Raw genomic sequence first — 20,823 nt, 5'->3', positions numbered from 1 at the left:
TGAAATAACTAGTCTGTTTCTTCTTCCCCTAGAAGAGCTTGCACAGGAAGTGACTACTCCCAGGCTTTGCCTCTGGTAAGCCAGGGCACAGGACCCCTGGTGTCAGGCAGCATTTTCCTCAGTCAGTATCTATATATGCTCATGGGTGGCCTGCCTTCTCAGCACCAGTGTGGCCAACTCCCTCCTTAAAACTGAGAAAAACTTCTGCAGTGAAAGTTGGGGCTTCTGTAGGCAGACTGGGAAGCAGCAGAGCATCCCACCATGTTTGAATCCCAAAATTAACCCTAAAATGGAAACCGCGGGCTTGGATGTGGAGAAAATCTCCTAATCTCAATTTACCTCTTTCCAGCTGTGTGACTTGAAGCAAATCACTTCAAACCTCTACGAACCAGTTTCCTTATTTGTAAAATGGGTGTAGGAAGGTCTGGCTAACAGGACAATTACGCATGCTCCTTCTTTTTTTTTTTTTCTTTTTTTTTTTTTTTAAACTATTTTTTTTATTTTATTCATTTTTTAGAGAGGAGAGGGAGAGACAGAGGAGAGACAGAGAAGGAGAAGGAGGGAGGAGCTGGAAGCATCAACTCCCATATGTGCCTTGACCAGGCAAGCCCAGGGTTTCAAACCGGCGACCTCAGCATTTCCAGGTCGACGCTTTATCCACTGCGCCACCACAGGTCAGGCTAAAATATTTTATTTATTGATTTTTTTTTTTTTTTTTAGAGAGAGAGGAGTGGGAGAGAGAGAGACAGAGAGAGAGAGAAGGGGGAGGAGCAGGAAGCATCAACTCCCATATGTGCCTTGACCAGGTAAGCCCAAGGTTTCGAACCGGCGACCTCAGTGTTCCAGGTCGCATGCTCCTTCAACAATCCTTTGAGATTCCACGGAGGGCTAACTACAACCCTACACCCCCAGGTGGGCCCAGGCCAGGGATCTTTTTAACTCCCCTGCTCGCCACCTCCTCGGGCGCCATCCCGGGGGAGGCTGTTACTCCAACCACACAAAGCCTATAAGATCCTGGCACCCCGGTCTCGTCAAGTCAGCTTGCGGAGCGCTGGGACGCCGCGGACAGGGGACCACGAGCGGTGTGGAGCGCTAGAGGGAGCCCTCAGGTGTTTTTGAATCATTGGAACGGGGGCCAAGTGCGCAGTGACGACCGGCGGAGCAGCCAGCCACCTGCGAGATCCAGTTGAGTTCTCAGCGCCCAGACGTCACCCTCGCGCCTCCCACGCGCGGACTGCTAACTGGGCGCGCCCGGCCCGCGGGGCCACGCGGTGGGCGGGGCGAGCCGGGGCCTTTGTGTTCAAACCACCCAATAGGAGGTGGCGGTGGGCGGTGAAGCGGGAGGGGCCTGGCCAATGGGCCACGGCCTGTCAGGGTTGACTGACAGGCGCACACATACACACTCCGCCACGCGCGCACCGCTCGGCCCCACTCGCGCAGTTCTGCGCGGGCCGCATTGTCACCGCTCTCGCAGCTCCCGCCCGCCGGCCCCGTCCTGCGCCGCCGCTCCTCGGCGCCTCGGGCCCGCGCGCAGAGCGCCGTTCGCGGGATTCTGACGGTGAAAGGGGGCGCGCCCGGGTGGCACCGCGGGCCTCGGACGCCCCTGTCCCCGCACGGAGCAGCCGTGATAGCAGGTAACAGCCTTTCGTGGGCCTCAGGCGAGCGAACACGCGGGCCGAAGGTGGTGGGCCGGAATCTCCCGCCTTCCCGCGGACGCCGGGCCAGGCCTGACCCCGGGGTCATCACTGGGCCGCTTCGGCTAGGGCCAAGCTGCCCAGGCCTGGTTCTCCGGGCCAAGCTGGGCCAGGCTCCAGCCCCGCCCGGCGCACGCCCCTGGGCCGGTCGGGCAGGGCCAGCGCCGGGCCAAGGCCAACCGCCCTGACTCATCTCTGCCAGGTCCCCGCCCCCAGGGCTGGCTGCCGCACTGGTCCCCACGGAGGGCGGATGTCTCCAGGCGGGACTTCCTTGGGCAGAAACTCCCCGGGAGAAGAAGAGTGAAGACCGGCTGCCCCAAACCAGTGCAGGGCAGTGCCCATGTTTTCGTGCCAGTCAGGCAGTTTCCAGGGACAGGCAGTTCTCTGCCTCTGAGTGTCAGAACTCAGGAAATAGGAGGAAGGCCCATTTTGTTCAGTTCTAAAAAGAAACCAAACAAACGGGGAGGGAGTGTGCCTTAGAGCAGAGAGGCAGGGAAGGCGCGCGGTTGGTTAAAAAGAAAAAAAAAATTTCTATGTGTTCAGCGGGTAAGAAATAAAGGAAGTTAGCACCTGGAGCGTTTTACAGGCCCCAGGAGGAAACGTAATGTGACAATGCCCCAGAGTGAAAACGGCCTGTGCAAGATACCCAAGATCCACGTTAAGACTGAACATTGGATAGGTACTGTCATATAAGTTTGCGATAGGGTGGCGGAAGGTGGTGTTAAGAAAAGGATGTGGTTCAGCTCAGAAGTGGGGAGAGATGTTTTAGTTGAGAGTTTTTTAACTGATCGTGTGTGTGTGTGTGTGTGGGGGGGGGGGTGGTGTCTGTTTTTATATGCAAAATATCTGAGCTAGAGGCTCCTCTGTTTTGTTTTGGTGGATAAAGCCTTGACCTTTTTCATCTTGAGAAATGCAAACTGTTTTGTGTTAGCAGCATGCCACAGGAAAGACTAAGAGGCTCCCCTGGGAGCGTGGAGGTGCTCACAGCTTTGAGCCTCTCCACCACCTCAGTATGAATATCTGTGTTTTTGCCAGCCTCAGCCTTCAGTGTTGTGTAAACACATTGCTTTGTTTCTGCCCGGGAGTGGAGGCCTCCACTGCAGCAGGGCAGAAGTTAAGAGGAGGAGCCTGTGTGGGTATTTGGAGCTTTCAGGTGGGAGGGCAGTAGTGGGGGTGGAATTACCTAATAAGGAGTTGAATATAGAAAAGAACTCAGGCCAACTTCCTGCTTTGGCTACTACCAGTCGGTCTTTTACCAACATTGGCTAGAACCAGGGGAGGACGTTGGGTGGACATCCACCTGAGAAGATACGAATCAGACCAAGACGGAAGGGTCCTGGCATGGTGACTTAGTCGATAGAACATCCTCCCAGTGTGCTGTGGGTTGGATCCCCTGGTCAGGGCACACATGAGAAGCAACCAATGAGTGCGCAACTAACTGGAACTACTGAGTGGAACAATGAGTTGATGCTTCTCTCTCTCTTCCTCTCCTTGTTACTCTCTATCTCTTCCTCCATCTTCCTCCCTCTTTCCCTTCCCCCCCCCCCCAAATCAATGGGGGAAAAAAATTAAAAACAAAAAGCAAGATATGAGGCCACTTGTTTTTCAGAAGAGGACTTTCTAGAATTCTCTAGCTGGACTAACCAGACCTTCTGGTTTTCATAGTCTGAGTTGAGATGTGTTAAGAGTCTATGCCCACCACACAACCCAGAGAACTAGTAATTTAAGTATGACCCAGGAATATTAGGAGGAGCCCTTGAGTGGGCCTGAGTAACAATGACTATAACCTGGACGGGCAGAGGCAGCGTGTTGATACCCCTCACATCGGCAATCTGACATTTCAAACTTGGGTTTCTAGAGTTTATTAATCCTCCTCAGGTGGTAGAACAGTCCTTCTGCCAGGTCCTTCACCCAGCCTCCTCTCAGTCCTAGTTCTCAGTTCCCGAGCCTTGATTTCCGGCCCCTGTAATCCCACACTCCTGCTCTACCACCCTGTTTTGTTAGTTTGTTAACAAATATTTGTTGTGTAACAATTCTATCTACAGACTGTTGCGAACATATTTTAGGCTGTAAAGGACTCTAGTTGGGGACACACTATACATTTCTGAAACAAGTTGAAAACTTCATGGTAGGGTGGAAAGACCCAGGCCCTATCACATGTCAAATCTGAGCTCAAACCCTGGCTCTCTGTCACTTACAGGCTGGGTGGCTATGGTTACCAGTCATCTTAGTGTCTCAGGATCCTCCCTTGCTCGAGGAGATGAATGAGGTCTCCCTTGCTTGTAGGATCAGAAATACCTGTAAGGAACAAGGTACCTAGGTAGTATTTACAAAGTGTTTTATCGTCACCTCCCACACAGTAACCAGCCCAGGGGTATACAGCAGATGACCACTGTTAGAATGCTGGGGGCATGTACCAGGGAAGGTTTTCTGGAGTCCCAGTTTGACTGGGGCCTGATCAAATAAGTAGAGCTACAAGGAAAGGAAAGCGTGTCTCACCAGAGAAGCATCTAAAATGAGAGAGGACACCGCTCCAGGGGAGGGCAGTGCAGTGGAATGCAGGGCCACAGGTTCTGTGTGGGGCAGCAGTGATTGAAGGCACTCATTTAGCATCTTTTGTGTGCCTATCGTGTGCCACTTACCACGGTTGCAGAAAGTACAACGCTGGCTCTCGTGAAGCGCGGTGTCAGATAAACTGAAAATTAGGAAACCTCATGAAAAAAGGCTGCCTGGGTACAAAGTGAGCCCAGGGCTGGGTGTAGACTGTAGCAGAATGGGTGGTGCTGTCACCCATATCTCAGGCTGTTTTGATTGATCACAGGGGGTGATCTTTTCATTGGGAGAGAGTGCCTAGTCTCTCCTCCCCCAGGGAGGAGCTGCCAACTGCCGCAACCTCACCTGTCCTCCTTTCTCTCCCAAGACTCTCTTTAGGGGAAGGGTCCCCATCTCACCTCATCATGTCTCGTCGAAGCCAGCGCCTCACACGCTACTCCCAGGTGGACGATGACGGCGGCAGCAGCAGTGGAGGGAGCTCAGTGGCTGGGAGCCAGAGCACCCTGTTTAAAGACAGTCCTTTCAGGTAGGGGAGCCCCACCACCTCTGTGTGGATGTGCAGAGCAGAGGACTCAGGCAACTCTCTGTGCAGCCTCTTCCTGTTGTGACCTTCATGGGCAGAGATAAGATGCCCATGTCCAGTCAAGGGGCCATGAGCAGCTACAGGGAAGCCAGGACTGGCACCAATCCTTCTCTGTTAATGTAAGCCAGGCTGCTACCCTCATGTTCAGAGAACAGGAAGTGGGGAGGCAACTTCAAGAGTAAGCTAGACCGGAAACCCCGACACTGCAAGCTGGGCTTACAGGATCCCCTTCTGCTATAGATGGGTGTGCCCATCTGGCCGTCCTCCCCAGGCCCACACCCTTGTGTCTCACCGAGGGTAGGGCTGCAGCAGGGCCAGCCAAGCAGCTGTGGAGAGGAATGGATCCCAGGGGCACTAGAAAATGAGTAAGGCAGGCGCCAGCCTCATCGGGCCCCCCTTGTAGACATGAGCCCCACAGCAGGCTCCTGGAGGTCAGATTTGGTTTATTCAGGTTTTCAGTGGATTGTAGAAATTACTAATCCACAATGAAGCACGAGAAAAAAACTTGGCTTTGGACTTAGAGACCTGGGTTTGAATCTTGACTCTATCACCTTGACAATCTCCCCTAACTGCTAGTGAGATTTTTGAAGATAATGGAAGCAGAGGAACTGCCTGTGCTCAGCTCTGCAGCCAGTCAGTAATGGGGAGCTGTTAGTTTCCTAGCAACAAGGCCAGCCTACTCACTGCAGGAGGGCAAGGGGACTGGCTTCCTGTTCCTGGCTGGGTTCACCTGCCTGTTCTGCTCTTCCTTCCTGGCTGACCCCCTGCAGGACCCTGAAGAGGAAGTCCAGCAACACCAGGCGCCTTTCTCCAGCTCCACAGCTGGACCCATCCTCTGACACACACACCTCCTACTACAGCGAGTCGGTGGTCAGGGAGTCCTATTTTGGCAGTCCCCGGGCTGCCTCCCTCGCCAGGAGTGCCATCCTTGACAACCAGCTGCACAGTGACCCCTATTGGAGTAAGTATCTGCAGCCTTTCTCCTGGGACTTCGCTTCTTCTGGAAACTTAAGGTCCCAGATGCTGGCTCCTTCCCCCCAGGTTTCCTAAACATGCTGAGCCAGAGGAAGGGCTCCTGTGTTCAGAAACCCTTGGAAAAGCAGCCAGGTGTCTCAACTTCCAGGCTCCTTTAGAAGATGAAGTAGCCATGTTGCTGCTCCAAGCCCAGGAGACAAAGAGGGGCTGGGCCCAGCTCACCCCAGAGGGTCCCAGAGAGCTGGGAGAGGCCAAGGACAGAGTTCATCTGTTTATCAGGGTGTCCCCACACAGCCCTCCAGAATGCCCTCATCGGCACCTCTGTTCCCCAGGAGAACCCTGCATTCTTCCCTCCGCAGGTGAAGCCCTGCGGGTGAGGAGGAGGAGAGGCACAGGGGGCTCCGAGAGCAGCAAAGTCAACGGGCTGGCGGAGACCAAGCTCTCCGAGGACTTCCTCGGGTCTTCCTCGGGCTACTCCTCTGAGGATGACTATGTAGGTACGCAACTATGTAGGTAGGCGACGCCGTCCACCTCAGCCTCAGGGAGACGGGGCGATGCTCCCCCAGGTTCCAGGACTGCAGGGGAGGTGATGGGAAGCTGGGGAAGGCGCCCCTGACAGCTTGAGAGAGCGCAGTGTCTGGCGGGCACCTCCACGGATCATCTGGGCGTCCCTCCTGAACCCCAGCCTAGGGTGTCCAACACACTGGGCGCCCCTGCCCCACTAGGCCTGCGGTCAGCTCCATTGTTGAGCTTATTTCTGGCCAGCCTTTTAACACAGGCTTCACACAGAGGAGGTGCCTGATCCCTTGGTCCAGTTCTGAACAGTGGTTGAAGGATTGTCCGTGAGGGGATGGATGCAGGTGAGGAGCTCAAGGAAAATGTCAGAAACCTATTGAAAGTTCCCTCAGCAGACAGTTACTGACCTACTAGGTGCCAAGCCTATGTGACTCTCTGAGAACGTGAAGGAAAATGATGCGTGGTCTCAGCTCACAGTCTAAGGGAGACGATAAGTAATAGGCAGTCACCACATCCCAGGGCCTTTCTGAATGAGGACAGGCTGAGCTGCTTTCTTCTCCATCTCTGCAGGATACTCGGAGATGGACCAGCGGACTTCAGGTTCATGGCTAAGGAACGCTGTCTCTCAGGCAGGCACTTTTTTCTGGATGGTGGTCACTTTTCCAGGTGGGTGCTGGCTGTTCAGTGCACACTTGCTTCCATTCCCTACAGTAGTCCCTTCTCACTCATCTCCCTGAGGTTGGGTATGCAGACACCACTGTAGGACCATCCGGGAAACTCACCTGGTTAAAACAAATAATTCTGGAATAACCACTGGGAGCCAAGAGCCATGGGAAAATCCTCGCTTGGACAGGCAGGAGCAACTGTGGACAGGACCAAGGGCACTGGCAGAGCAGGCAGGTGGGATTTCAGGAACTGGGTAGCTAGCTGTCAGCGAAGGCAATGGTGCTCCGGCAGGTCCATGTTAGTAGCGGCAGGGAGGACTGCAGGTGGAGAGGAAGCGGTGCCCTGAAGCCATGACCCGCGGGCCGCCGCTGGCTCAGGGTGACACTTAGGCCTCATGGTCTCTCTTCTAGGCCGGCTCTTTGGACTCCTCTACTGGTGGGTTGGCACCACCTGGTACCGCCTGACGACAGCTGCCTCCCTCCTCGACGTCTTCGTTTTAACCAGGTGAGCGAGATTCCTGCCTGGACAATGATTCAGAAAGTTCCAAACAGAAGTCTCAGACAGGCTTGGTCTCTTCCTACTGGTCAGGTCGTAGGCTCTAACCCACCAGTGGTGTTTCTCAGGATATTCAGTTTCCCTCTGGACCCTGTGATGGCCTAGACCCCAGAATTTCCCACCCCATGTTCAGAGGCTGCCTGAGGGTGCCATGGGTCTGAAGTCCCTGGCCCAGTAGTGCCAGGGTTTGGGAACTGGCCCCTTGGCGGAGGGGAGAAGACTGAGCCAAGAAGTCAGGGTCTCTCTGGCCATAATCCTGGTTGGAGTGGGTGGCCAGCTCTGCTGAGAAGAGGGGCAAGGATGGATTCATGTCACCAAGAAAAAAAGGTTCCTCGTTTATTTAAAAGAAGATGTTGTTGAAGGAGTTCCATTTTTTAATATATATTTTCTTGCTTAGAGGACCTCTGTATATGAAAATTTTTATTTTTTTAAGATTTCACTACTTATTTTTAATAACAACAGTGAAACTCCTAGGTCATAATTGTCCCCATTATTCCAAGACCTCGAAAGAGTCCTATTTGGCTCTGGCAGGATGAGACACTCAAGAGTGTCACTTCAGCCCCAGTTTAGCACTCAGAAAAAGTCTCAAGGGACTCCCTGGGGGAAACCCAGAGGCCTGAATTTCTCTTGACACCCTTGCCTTCCTTGCTCACCCCTCCCATGGCCCAGGCGCTTCTCATCCCTGAAGATGTTCCTGTGGTTCCTCTTGCTGCTGCTGCTCCTGACAGGCCTGACCTATGGTGAGCTGACCCGCTGTCACAGGAAATGGGTAGGACAAGAGCTGCCGGGATGGGGCTGGTAAGCCAGATAGGCAGGGCAGTGTGGGCAGAGGCTGGTGTTGAGCAGAATAGAAAACTAGAGGGATGGTGATCACCTACTGGATGAGTGGGGTTGGACTGCACCTGAGCACCTCATGAACCCTGAGACCTGAGCCTTAGACCAGTCCTGTCTGGCTCTCCTGGGTCCTCTGCTGACTAATGCTACTGTGTTCTCAGGGTGCCCAGTGAGTGAAAGGGTAAATGCCCCTACCCGCTGATCTTGTCCTCAGTTTGGGTAGCCACTCTGGACTGCCTGGCATGTCTAGAGGAGGCTTGGAGCCACCTAGGTCAGAACATGCCTAGTACAGGAGTAATGGGGTAAAAATCAAGGACTCTGACAGTTGTTAGTAGTAAATTTTTCTCCATTCCAAATCAGGACATAGTCTGGATGAGTGAGTTATTGTTACAAGATCAAGTTCAAACTTTAACTATCTTTAAGATCCAAGCAATGAAGTAGTAAAAAGAAGTAAATACACCTTTTACTCTAAGATGCTGTCTTTGTGAGATGCTCTACATTATCCCAGTCTCTATCATGGGAGTTCCAAATTTGTTACATAGTTGTAATCATTGTGTGTGTGTGTGTGTGTGTGTACGTGTACATATATATGTGTGTAGACCTGTACTTTTTTTCTCTTTTTTTGTATTTTTCTGAAGTGAGAAGCAGGGAGGCAGAGACAGACTCCCGCATGCGCTCTACCAGAACCCACTCAGCATGCCCACTAGGGGGTGATGCTCTGCCCATCTGGGCCGTTGCTCCTTTGCAACCAGAGCCATTCTAGCTCCTGAGACGAAAGCCATGGTGACATCCTCAGCACCCAGGCCATCTTTGCTCCAGTGGAGCCTCGGCTGCGGGAGGGGAAGAGAGAGACAGAGAGGAAGGAGAGGGGGAGGGGTGGAGAAGCAGATGGGCGCTTCTCCTGTGTGCCCTGGCTGGGAATCGAACCCAGAACCCCTGCACGCCAGGCCGATGCTCTACCACTGAGCCAACTGGCCAGGGCCTTATATGTACATTTGTGTCAACTTTTTATTTGACAGTCTCACATGAGTTTCATAATTCTATAAGAGTTGCCTCCATGGCCCCCAGGTTCAATTTTAATAATTGTACCAATTTCTAATTAGAGATCATGCTTTATTATTTTTAGGTATTTGGTTTTATAGATTTAGCATCTATTCAACTTGTATTTCTTTTACATTTAATGTCAAGGTAGAACATTTTCTCCAGTTGTTGATTTCCTTTTTGTTTCCTGTTACAAGAACAGCTTGTTCATATCCATTGGAAAGCGGGCATCATCCTTAAAATAATACCCTTTATAACAGTACTGCATTTTGTTCAGGAGGTACTTTCCCATGAGTTAACTCAGTTTAACCTGAGCTCCACCCTCACCCCGTGGAGGGACCTGCTCAGGGAGTACAGTAAGGGAGGGCGTGCCCAGGGGATCTGACAGAAAGCCTAGAGCCAAGTGCTTTCTGTTGCACCTGCTGCTAGCCGATGAGTGACAAGTATGGCATCTTACTGGGTGAAGACTCCTCAGCCAATACGGCCTTTTCAGGTGCCCTTACCACCGTACATAGGTACACACGCACACACATGTACATGCACAGCTCAGGGATAAACACATCACAACACAGATGGCCCCGACAGCGGCCTTTTTAGCAGGTGTATTCTGTTTCAGTGATTCCCAACCGTGCAGCACATTAGAGTCACGTGAGGAGCTTTTACTACTCACGAGGGTCCCCCTAGAGTCAGACCAATGAACTCATCCTATGGAGGGCCAGGCCTGACTCTGGGTGTTTTAAAAGCTCCCTGGGTGATCCTGATTTAAAGTTTGGGCTGAAAACCACCATCAGGGCCTCTGGGTTCTATTGCAAGTTCTGAAAGATGAGGATTCCTGAGGGGATGTGAGAATGCACACACTCTGGGACGACGGTCTGGTGGAAGTTGCTGCCTTGGAGACTGGGAAGTGCGGCTCTTGTACCACTTGCCATGAAATGAGACAGGCTACTGATGACCAACATTGATTAAGCTGAAGTCCTTACCATGTGTGCCATCATGCTTATGGCCCCAGCCTGGGTAACCACCCTCCCCTGTGTACAGGTGCTTGGTATTTCTACCCATACGGACTGCAGACATTCCACCCAGCCGTGGTTTCCTGGTGGGCAGCACGGGGCGGTGGCCAGCAGCGTGCAGTGTGGGAGTCCAGAGACGCATCTCCGCATTTCCAGGTGAGCATCTTAGCTTGTTCACAGGCTCCTCCCTCAGCCTGTCCGTAGCTGGTTTCCCTGTGCTTCTTCCTGACATGCCTGACTGAGAAGAGGTACCATCCTAGCTGAGACACTGCCTCACCTTCCTGGCACCCTTTCTCTACCACTTGGAGTGTGAGTATTGAGAGGCAGTTTGCTTAGATAGTAGTCAGAACTGTCCCAAAGTTAATTGCCACCCTGGGCACAGGCAAAAGAAGGAAAAGGAATCAGACAAGTCATCTTGTTTGCTTTATTTTATCGAACACAATTTCACAAACACAGGGTGGGGCAAAGTGGGTTTACAGTTGTTCATATGGAAAACAATACGATCATTAATAAGTGATAATACAGGAGTAAACTGTGTATTTCATGTACTCACAGCCATAAACCTACTTTTTCGCCCTACCTTGTATTTACTGAACACCTTCTACAACTAAGGTAATAATGTCGGTCAGTTACCTACTAGCAGATAAACCACCCCTAAAATCAGTGCTTTAAGAGTACGAGCCTTTGATTAGCTCATGAGTCTATGGGTCCTCTAGTTGGCTCTTTGAGTCTGTGCAGGGACAGATCAGTCTTGGCTGGGCTCCCTCATGTGTCTGCAGCTGGCTGGTGGAGCAGCAGGGTGGGCTGTACCCCACCTGCGCTGCTGCTGTCCAGCGGGCTAGCCCGGTCATGTTCTCACAGAGGCGGATCCAGGTTCCAAGGGAGCAGAATCAGGCCCAGCCTTTTGCGGCCTCACTTCAGAACTAGCACCCTGTCTCTTCCTCCACATCCTATTGGCCTCAGCAAACCCAGAGCCAGTTTAGATTCAAGGACGGGATACAGGCTCCTCCTCTCCATGGGAGCACGTGCAAGGCCGCATCGCACAGGGTGCACATGCAGGGCAGAGGGCAGGACCGTGGCCATGGAACAGGCCCAGACTGCTCCCTGAAAGAGCCTGCAGTCCAGTGGGGAGGGGGTGGTGACAAGGGCACAAATAACCAGTATGTATGTGTGCAGGTCCTGAGGTACACGATGAAAAAGTTAAACTCTTTATTGTAATTATTTAACTTTATTTGTACCTTGCTGACTTTAATTTGGTATCACATTTTTAATTATTTATTTTGGTGGATATTACTTTCTTGACCATGATCTTATTATTTCTTAAAATAACATATCCTGGCATTTGTAAATTTTCCTTTTTTAATTAGTAAAGACATTAAATACAATTCAATTTCAAAATCACCTTTTTTTTTTGTAAAAAAAAAAAAGAGAGAGAGAAAGGAGAAAAAGAAGTAGCAGAGTTAGAGTTGCCTGGTTTGGGAGGGATGGAGAGGAGGGGAGGGGGAGGGGGCAGAGATCAGAAGCATGACTTTTACTGTTTGTTTGCTTTTTGAGTCATGTAAAAAATGGAATTTTTAAAAATCAAGCAATCTCTGTACCCAGTGTACCCACTGGCCTCACCCTTTGATAGTTGACAGACTGTGTTTTATGCTTTCTCTTGGCAAAGATTTTTGTTCTTAAGCCAACAAGGTTCTCAGAATTCATGGCATGCTATCAAATGCCAACCTCAAGTCCAAATGACTCGTATTCTATCTTCTCTGTGGGGCAACCAGTTAAGAGGAGAAAGAAAGCCTTTTCAAGTTATTTGGCCTTTTAGCCATTGTTCCATGAACCTCTCAGTGCCACACTCTCTGGTACACTACACCTAGAGAGGGAAGGGGGGTAGGCTCAGCCCAACAGGCCACCCAAATGGCCATCCTTCCTCTTCTGGGGCTGTTCCTCCATTCGGACCCTCTTCTGGGAGGACACTGGATCCCCTCTCACCTGTCCCTTGTGCACTTCTTCTTGGGATCAGACCCTTCCAGCACCCCCTTGTGTCCCAGTGCCCTGTGCTTCCTGGTTACCATACCCACCAAACCCGGGTACCTGCAGAAGGACTTGCCCACCCGCAGGGCAGAGAGACTGTCCAGGGACCCTTGGACCCAGCATGTGTTGACATTTGGGCATATCTGGGATTCTCTTCCGTTTCTCTTCAGGAAGCACTGTTGTCGCAGGTCCCTCACCTCTGGGTTCTCCCTCCCACCCTGCCAGGCTGAGCAGCGCATTCTGTCCCGCGTACACTCTCTGGAGCGGCGCCTGGAAACTCTTGCTGCCGAATTTTCCTCCAACTGGCAGAAGGAGGCCATGCGCCTGGAACGCTTGGAGCTGCGGCAAGGGGCTGTTAGTGAGGGAGGTGGTGGCAGCCTGAGCCAGGAGGACACTCTGGTGCTCCTGGAGGGGCTGGTGAGCCGCCGAGAGGCTGCCCTGAAGGAGGACTTCCGCAGGGACACCGCGGCCCGGATCCAGGTAGGGGAGAGGAGCTGTGGTCTCTGGGCTAGAGCTGAATGTCATATGCGGGTGACACAGTGGGCGTGTGGGGTGGAGGGGGCGAGACCTTGCACACCGTGACAGACATGAGAGACAGCTCTGCCACTTGGCAATTACCTTCTCTATGTCTGAGTCTCCTCTTCTTGAAAATAGACACTCTCCTGCTGCCCCCGCCCCCTAGTTGTGAGCATTTAAGATTTCAGAGTGCCTGGTGCCGGGCCTGACACCACGTCGGTGTGCAGGAAAGCTTAAGGGGAGGTTTGCATGTTTCCAAGAAGCATGGTAGCAGCAAGACCAGGAGCTGATGTTTGCCATCAGGCCTGGTTTGAATTCCAAACACACCACTTACTGGCAGTAAGTGGTCCTCTGAGCACAGCTCAGTGAAATCCTCAGCCTCTGTCACTATGCCTTACAGGAAGAACTAGTCACCTTGAGGGCAGAACATCAACAAGACTCAGAAGACCTCTTCAAGAAGATTGTCCAGGCCTCCCAGGTGGGTGGGTTTTGGGCACGTGGACCCTACAGTGGGGCCCTGATCCAAGTTGGTATCTCTTCTAGGGCTGAGATAAACATGGCTCCCTGAAGGGTCTGCTCAGACATAGAATGGGGTAGGGGTGTGTAGTTTCCTGACTTCTGCTTGAACTGAACCTGCCTGGGCTGGAATGCTGTTCAGGGATGCCCTGGGAGTGTGCTGGAGGACAGGGAGGGCCACTTTCAAGCGGCCCGTGCTATTGGTCTAACATGCTGAATGAATGAGTGAACATATGAATACCCGAGTGTGCCAGATACAGGGTGAGATTAGGAGGCCAGTTTGACATTTGCTAAAGCAGTGGGGAGACCCTGGGGAAGGGATGAGTTAAGCAAAAACCCCAAAGGGAACACGTACTGCTCTGGGAGGCTGACTGCTCTGAGCCTGACATCTCCCTTGTTCCTGCCAACAGGAGTCTGAGGCTCGACTCCAACAGCTGAAGTCTGAGTGGCACAGGTATTGACTGGGTCTTGCAGTCTGGCCAAGGCCTGCCTTTCCCCTGCCCACCCTCACCCCCACTCAAAGCAGGACTGGGGAGCAGAGCCCCAGAGCAGAGTTCAGACTGTGTTCAAAGCAGAGTCAGATGGCTGACACCTGGCTTGGAACCACATGCTTACAGCCTGTCCTTGAGGTGCAGTGGAGGTTGGGGGTGTGGGGTACAGCAAGAGAATTGGGATTCTTGGGGTCATGCAGACATACCATCTTTTCTGTACAACCTTGCGCGGCTGCCTTCCCATGCCTAGACATCATGCTCATGGAGGGCGTGAGCAGCTGAGGCTGAGTGAATGCTGGGTCTGCATTTAGAGAGGGAGCCGGATAAGAATTAACTCCCTGGTACAGGCAAGCCCGGAGCTGCATTCACAGCCAGGATCTCCCAAGAGTAGGATCTCCAAGAGTAGGCTTTGCATTCACCTGCAGGTGATCCTCTGGTTTTCCCCAGCATGTCCTTACCCCTCACCAGAGATCCAAATCTTCTTCTTCTCTTTGGGAGCAGGATGACCCAGGAGTCCTTCCGGGAGAACTCCATGAAGGCACTGGCGCGGCTGGAGGACCAGGTGGCAGGCCTGCGGCAGGAGCTGGCAGCCCTGACCCTGAAGCAGAGCTCGGTGGCAGACCAAGTGAGCCTGGTGCCCCAGCAGCTCCAGGCCTTGCGGGATGATGTGAGTTGGAACTGTCTAAGTCCCCTGCTGAACAGCCCACCCTGTGAGGCCATCTGTCCGTGCAGTCTGCATGGGGCAGAAAGCTTCCTGTCCGTGCAGCCTGTTCCACGAGCCCTGGCTCTGGACTTGACACATGCTGTTTCCTTCAATGGGAGTTCTTCCCATTCTTCTATCAAGAACTTCTTTTCTACCCCTTTACACAAGCCAGACACCTCCCAGCCAGCATCCCAAAGTGAGACCATTTTTTTGTTTCCTAGGTGGAGTCTCAGTTCCCTGCCTGGGTCAGTCAGTTCCTCCTCCGCGGTAGGGGAACCCGCACTGGGCTCCTTCAGCGAGAAGAGATGCAGGCTCAGCTTCAAGAGCTAGAGAGCAAGATCCTCACCCATGTGGCCGAGATGCAGGGCAAGTCAGCGAAGGAGGCCGCGGCCAGCCTGGGGCTCACGCTGCAGAAGGAAGGCGTGATCGGGGTGACAGAGGAGGTGAGGTTCTTGGGACCCCCACTTACACACACAAACTGCTTTCCTCCTGGGAGCTATAGACATGCACAGTCCCACAGTGTCAGCTCCCTGGAATGTTCCAGGAACCAAGTGACATGCAGGGGCTCCAGTGTTTACTTTGAGGCTGATATGGGAGGGTAGAGGTGCACCTGTGTGGGAGGCATGTGTGTCGGGACACCAGTGTGGTGCAAGCACAAAAGGGGTCTGTGGGTCCCTAGCCCCCGTCAGAGGAAGCACAAGGGTAGATGAGTCTGCCTCCCATCACAACTGCTCTGGGTGCCTGGGTTTTAGGAGGTGCACCGCATTGTAAACCGGGCCCTGAAGCGCTACAGTGAGGACCGCATCGGGATGGTGGACTATGCGCTGGAATCAGGAGGTGTGTGTGCTGCCCCTTTCTGTTGCTGAGCCCGGTCCCTGCACTAGCATCCAGCATCTGCTGAAGCACTGTGGTGCTAGGCAAGCAGGGTTTATCAGCAGTCACCCAACCTAGAACTCACGATGAAGACAAGCAGCAGCTGGGAGAATTCAGAACGTGCCCAACACCATCCTTGGCTGGGATGAGGCTGTTATAGCTGCACTGTGGTCTGGGTTAGGTGGGCAGACTGGGCCTGGGGCATCTGCCTCTGCCCTCAGGGAGAACATGGGCTACAGTGGTCCCTCCTTGAGCTGCCTCAGCCCTTTAAACTTGGGGTCTTTATGGCTACTGAGCCGAGCTGGTCATCTGGTCTCCCCTTCCACCAATGTCCAGGCCCCCGGCACCCACACTGCCTTTCTTTCCTGTGTCAGGGGCCAGTGTGATCAGCACCCGATGTTCCGAGACCTATGAGACCAAGACGGCCCTCCTCAGCCTCTTCGGTATCCCCTTGTGGTACCATTCCCAGTCACCCCGCGTCATCCTCCAGGTAGGTATCCTGAGCAGTCTCCCGTGTAGCTGGGTGACAGTCCCACTCCAGGTCAGCCAGAGCTACACTCAGGACAGGCTCTTTGTCACCAGCCTTGCACTGACCTGACTTTTTCTCCTCTAGCCAGATGTGCACCCAGGCAACTGTTGGGCCTTCCAAGGGCCGCAGGGCTTTGCTGTAGTTCGCCTATCTGCCCGCATCCACCCCACTGCTGTCACCTTAGAGCATGTCCCCAAGTCTTTGTCGCCCAACAGCACCATCTCCAGTGCCCCCAAGGACTTCGCTGTTTTTGTGAGTATGCCACCTGTGCCGGGTGAGCCCGTGGGGCTCTACTGAGGTCATTCTTTGGCCAGGGAGGGGAGCAGATCTGGAAGAGATGGTGCCAGGGTGGAAATGGTACTTTGATCCCAGTTGTTTTGGGCTATAGAGGGAGGAAGTGTCCATTGTTCAGATCCCCTGTCCGCCAGGGTGGGAGGGGACCAGTGTGGGAACAGGGAGGGAAGGCACTCATCCTTGGGTGGCCAGGATCTTCCCTTCATCCTTTGCTCTTCACAGGGGTTTGATGAAGACCTGCAGCAGGAGGGGACCCTTCTTGGCCAGTTCACCTACGACCAGGATGGGGAGCCCATTCAGACCTTTTATTTTCAGGTACAGGATTGTTTTGCCAGCAGAGGTGGCATACTCACTTTCTCATCCATTCAGCAGATATATTATGGTAGTTTACCCTGTGCCAGGTGCTGGGGGTTCAGAGCAGGAAACCAAAGACCCTGCCCTCCTACAGCTGGAGGTATGGGAAACAGCTGTCCCAGGTGACTGGAAGAGGTGTCAAGTAGACATCAGATAGGGGAGGGGCCCCTTCCAGATGCAGTGTTAGGAAAGATGCCTGGGAAAGGTCTGAGCATGGCCCAGCCAGACCTCAAGCAGTACACTGTACTGTGGCCACTCAACCTGAAATGCAGAGTCCCAGGCTCTACCCCAATAGGTTGATTCCCTAGGGCCGTTGGGACTCAGAAACCTGTGTTCTAACAAATAGCCCAGATGAATCTGATGCAGGTTGCCTGCAACTACCACCAATGGTGGGGACTCGGAATACTCTGCTGTGCCATGGGGGATGTGAGGTAAAGGGACAGTAGCAGGAACAGAGCCTGGAGAAGCAGGCCTGGATCCCAGGCCTAAGTATTTATTTTAGCCCCCAGGGCTGGGGTGGAGCATTGCTGTGTTTTAGGCAAAGAAATGACAATATGACATACATTATAATAAGATCACTGTGACTGGGTGTAAATGGTGAATCCAAGGGGGACAAGCCTGGAGACAGGGAGACTGGTTGGGAAGTGGTTGCAGGGAAGCAAGCCAGAACTGAAGCTAACAAGAGGGTGTTTGGAGGACCAAGGGTGGCGGGACACAATTGCCCTGGCTGGGAGTAGGGGAGGAGATGGTGGAGGTGAGGGCAGCTGAGAGGCTAATGCAGAGATGGGGCAGGTTTGGCCAACAAGTTTGAGGCACCTGTGGGACAGTCCAGTGAAGTTGTCAAGAGGCCTGGACATACAGACTGAGCTGTGAGCTCCAAGGTGCTGAGTCATAGGAGGAGCTGGGATTTCTCAGGGATGCGTGCAGACTATACCTTTAGGAGAATGTGGAGGACAAGAGGCTGTGTAGGAGACTGGAGGGAGAGGAAGAGCAGAACACTGTGCTGGGCCATCAAAGGTGAGACTTGACCTGTGGTGGCGCAGTGGATAAAGGCGACACTGAGGTCGCCAGTTCGAAACCCTGGGCTTGCCTGGTCAAGGCACATATGGGAGTTGATGCTTCCTGCTCCTCCCCCATTTCTGTCTCTGTCTCTCTCTCCCCTCTATAAAGTGAATAAATATTAAAAAAAAAAAAAAAAAAAAAAAAGGTGAAACTTGCTTTAAAAGCTGGCCTTCTCTGGGAGTAGGAGAGCAGCACCCTGCTACTTCCTGCACATGCTTGATCGTGCACTGACTTCCAGGAGCAAGAACCCAAAAATTGTAGCTTTTGCCTGACCAGGCAGTGGCACAGTGGATAGAGCATTGTCCTGGGACACAGAGGACCCAGGTTCAAAACCTCAAGGTCAGCTTCAGCATAGGCTCATCCAGCTTGAGTGGGGTCACTGGCTTGGCTGGAGCTCCCCGGTCAAGGCATATATGATAATCAATGAACAACTAAGGAGCAGCAACAAAAGAATTGATGCTTCTTATATCTCTCCCTTCCTATCTGTCCCTATTTGCCCCCTTCTCTCTCGCTAAAAAAAAAATTTTTTTTAATTAAAAATTGTAGTTTTTTGAGCATAGAGAGGCCTGATAGGAACTTAAAAAAGAAAAGAAAAAATTCTAAAGTTTATAAAGGGATTCTTTCCTGACATCAACATGTAGCAGCAAACTCTCCATGGAGGTGGTTCTGCCCGTTGACAGTAATGATTGAGAACCTGAATTGTCACTTTGGGATCATGTGCCACTCCCAGCTCCAAGGACATTTCCATGTGGCCCTGATGGGTGGCCCCTGTAGGATCTCTGAAGCCCCTGGGGCCCCTTAGCCCATCAGCTTGAAACTCCTCCAGGGTCTAAAGACAGGTCTCTGCAGAGGCCCTAGGGGAGAGGAACATCTGGTCCTAGGGGTGGTATCTCCTCTCCTGCCTGCTATCAGTGAGGTCTGGGGGGCTCTCTGACACTCTTAACCTCTTCCTTCTCCTGCTAGGACTCTAAAATGGCCACATACCAGGTGGTGGAGCTGCGGATCCTGACTAACTGGGGCCACCCTGAGTATACCTGCATCTACCGCTTCCGGGTGCATGGGGAGCCCGCCCACTAGGCCTTCCCTGTGCTGCTGCCAGCCAGCTGGGAGGCCAGCCGTGCCTTCTCTGGGAGTGGGAGAGCAGCACCCTGCCACTTCCTGCACATGCTTGATCGTGCACTGACTTCCAGGAGCAAGAACCCCTGGCCAAGTGGAGAGGAGAAAGAACATGCAGGGCTTTCCTAGCAGCAGGGTGGTGCCAGGGCACAGCGGGCTCTGTCGTTCTCATGCCAGGCTCCAGGCATCTCCTTCCCCTCCTGGGAGGGTGTACATATGTAGCATATCACATGGGACTGAGGCAGGAGAGGTGATGAGTAAACCTGTCCCAGCAATTGCGACCCCTCCACAGGGTGAGGGGCTGGCACTGAAGAAGCTGTTGGGAGGTTATGTGAATGATGCACTTGCCAAGGCCACGGGTGGTGTAAGCGAGGGCCTGGGGTAGGGAAGGGAAGCCCTGTGGGAGGAGGGTGAGGCTGGGCAGCAGGCGGGAAGCTCCTGGTAGAGGGTGGCTGGTCTTTTCTAGAAGCCAGTGCCATCAACCTAGGAGAGCTTGGCCCACAGGCTCCTTGAGGGGCTTTTGTACACTGTATTTGCCCTCAGCTGAGGTGGGCAGGGGTCTGCTTGTACCCTAGGTCCGGTTCCTATGAGCCTCTGAGGGACCCAGGGGCCATCCTTGTAGGATCCCCTCTGCTAGGAATATTAGTTGCTCTTTCTCTTCTGATGCTGGGACCGGGGCCTGTCCCCTGAAGCTTGCCACATTCCCCCAGGGTGCAGGGAGCCCAGACCTGTCCTCTGAGGCTGTAAGCATCTGGGATCAGCTAGAAGGTTGGGAGCAGGGGACTCCCTGGGCTCTCCTGGTGGCCCAGTGATAACAAGGTGATATTCAGGGTATCATGGTGGGAAGTCAGTCTGCCTTGTGGGCCCTGCATCATCCTTCATGGTGTAAGTGGTCCTCACCCTCAGCCACCCCCTTGGGGCTCTTTCAGCTCTTGCTCAATTATTTCCTTTCTGGCTTTTTCTATGGGGGCCTGGGGATGGGGAGGGGGGAGCTAGGTAGGGCAGGGGTCTGAGCAGGGACTTTTTGACCCAGCAGGCCCTGCTATATTATGTAAATATTTTTCAAGGTCTGTTTTTTAAATTGAAAAGCTAAGGGCTTGATTCCTAGCCCTGTTCTGTGGGGTGTTGGGTGACTTCAGTTCCCTATAATGCCCTAGACAAGAGGGGCTGCCAGCACAGGCAGGTGCCCTTAGGAAGAAAGAGGGCTTGGCCCTTACTGGGCTGCTGCAGAAGGGAGCTGGAGTGAAGGCGAGGCCCCAGGCCATCCTGTGCTCCTCCAGCGCCAGTCCTGCACAGCCTCTGCCCCCAGACAACCTGGTTTTGTTTTGTGCTCTTCTGTCACAAATGCTGCACTATTGGGTTCTTAATTTTTTATCTCCAGATTATAATTTATGTCTATGCAAAAAATAAAATATGCCCAGGACTGATGGAGTACATGGTTTTTATCTGGCCACTACACAAGGAATCAGCTCTTGGGAATCCAAGAATGAATTTAGTCAGAACAATGCCTCGGCTCTGGCCGGTTGGCTCAGTGGTAGAGCGTCGGCCTGGTGTGCAGGAGTCCCGGGTTTGATTCCTGGCCAGGGCACACAGGAGAAGCGCCCATCTGCTTCTCCACCCCTCCCCCTCTCCTTCCTCTCTGTCTCTCTCTTCCCCTCCCGCAGCCAAGGCTCCATTGGAGCAAAGTTGGCTCGGGCGCTGAGGATGGCTCTGTGGCCTCTGCCTCAGGCGCTAGAATGGCTCTGGTCACAACAGAGCGACGCCCCGGAGGGGCAGAGCATCGCTCCCTGGTGGGCATGCCGGGTGGATCCTGGTCGGGCACATGCGTGAGTCTGACTGCCTCCCCATTTCCATCCCATTTCGGAAAAATACAAAAAAAAAAAAAAGAAAACAATGCCTCAAAGACTTACTCCTACT

General features: G+C 53.1%; 1 protein-coding gene across 2 annotated transcripts; it reads left to right on the top strand.

The window, feature by feature from the left end:
• The first annotated feature begins 1,374 nt into the window (after positions 1-1,374).
• On the top strand, positions 1,375-20,329 carry SUN2 (Sad1 and UNC84 domain containing 2). 2 transcript variants are annotated; one of them, XM_066358427.1, is made up of 18 exons: positions 1,375-1,634; positions 4,615-4,773; positions 5,601-5,791; positions 6,165-6,302; positions 6,892-6,987; positions 7,398-7,491; positions 8,212-8,282; positions 10,456-10,583; positions 12,678-12,932; positions 13,369-13,446; positions 13,895-13,938; positions 14,477-14,642; positions 14,900-15,121; positions 15,431-15,515; positions 15,926-16,041; positions 16,165-16,332; positions 16,597-16,689; positions 18,754-20,329. In XM_066358427.1, the coding sequence occupies exons 2-18, from the start codon at positions 4,652-4,654 to the stop codon at positions 18,865-18,867; spliced, it is 2,181 nt and encodes a 726-aa protein (XP_066214524.1). In that variant the 5' UTR covers positions 1,375-1,634; positions 4,615-4,651; the 3' UTR covers positions 18,868-20,329. The 2 variants fall into 2 exon arrangements, with proteins under 2 accessions (XP_066214524.1, XP_066214526.1); XM_066358429.1 differs by lacking the exon at positions 1,375-1,634 and adding an exon at positions 2,353-2,373.
• The last annotated feature ends 494 nt before the right edge of the window (positions 20,330-20,823 follow it).

This window comes from Saccopteryx leptura, chromosome 1 (assembly GCF_036850995.1).
Source record: "Saccopteryx leptura isolate mSacLep1 chromosome 1, mSacLep1_pri_phased_curated, whole genome shotgun sequence".
Lineage (NCBI taxonomy): Eukaryota > Metazoa > Chordata > Mammalia > Chiroptera > Emballonuridae > Saccopteryx > Saccopteryx leptura.
The sequence above is the reverse complement of the archived record's forward strand: the minus strand, read 5'-3'. Positions and strand labels throughout refer to the sequence as shown.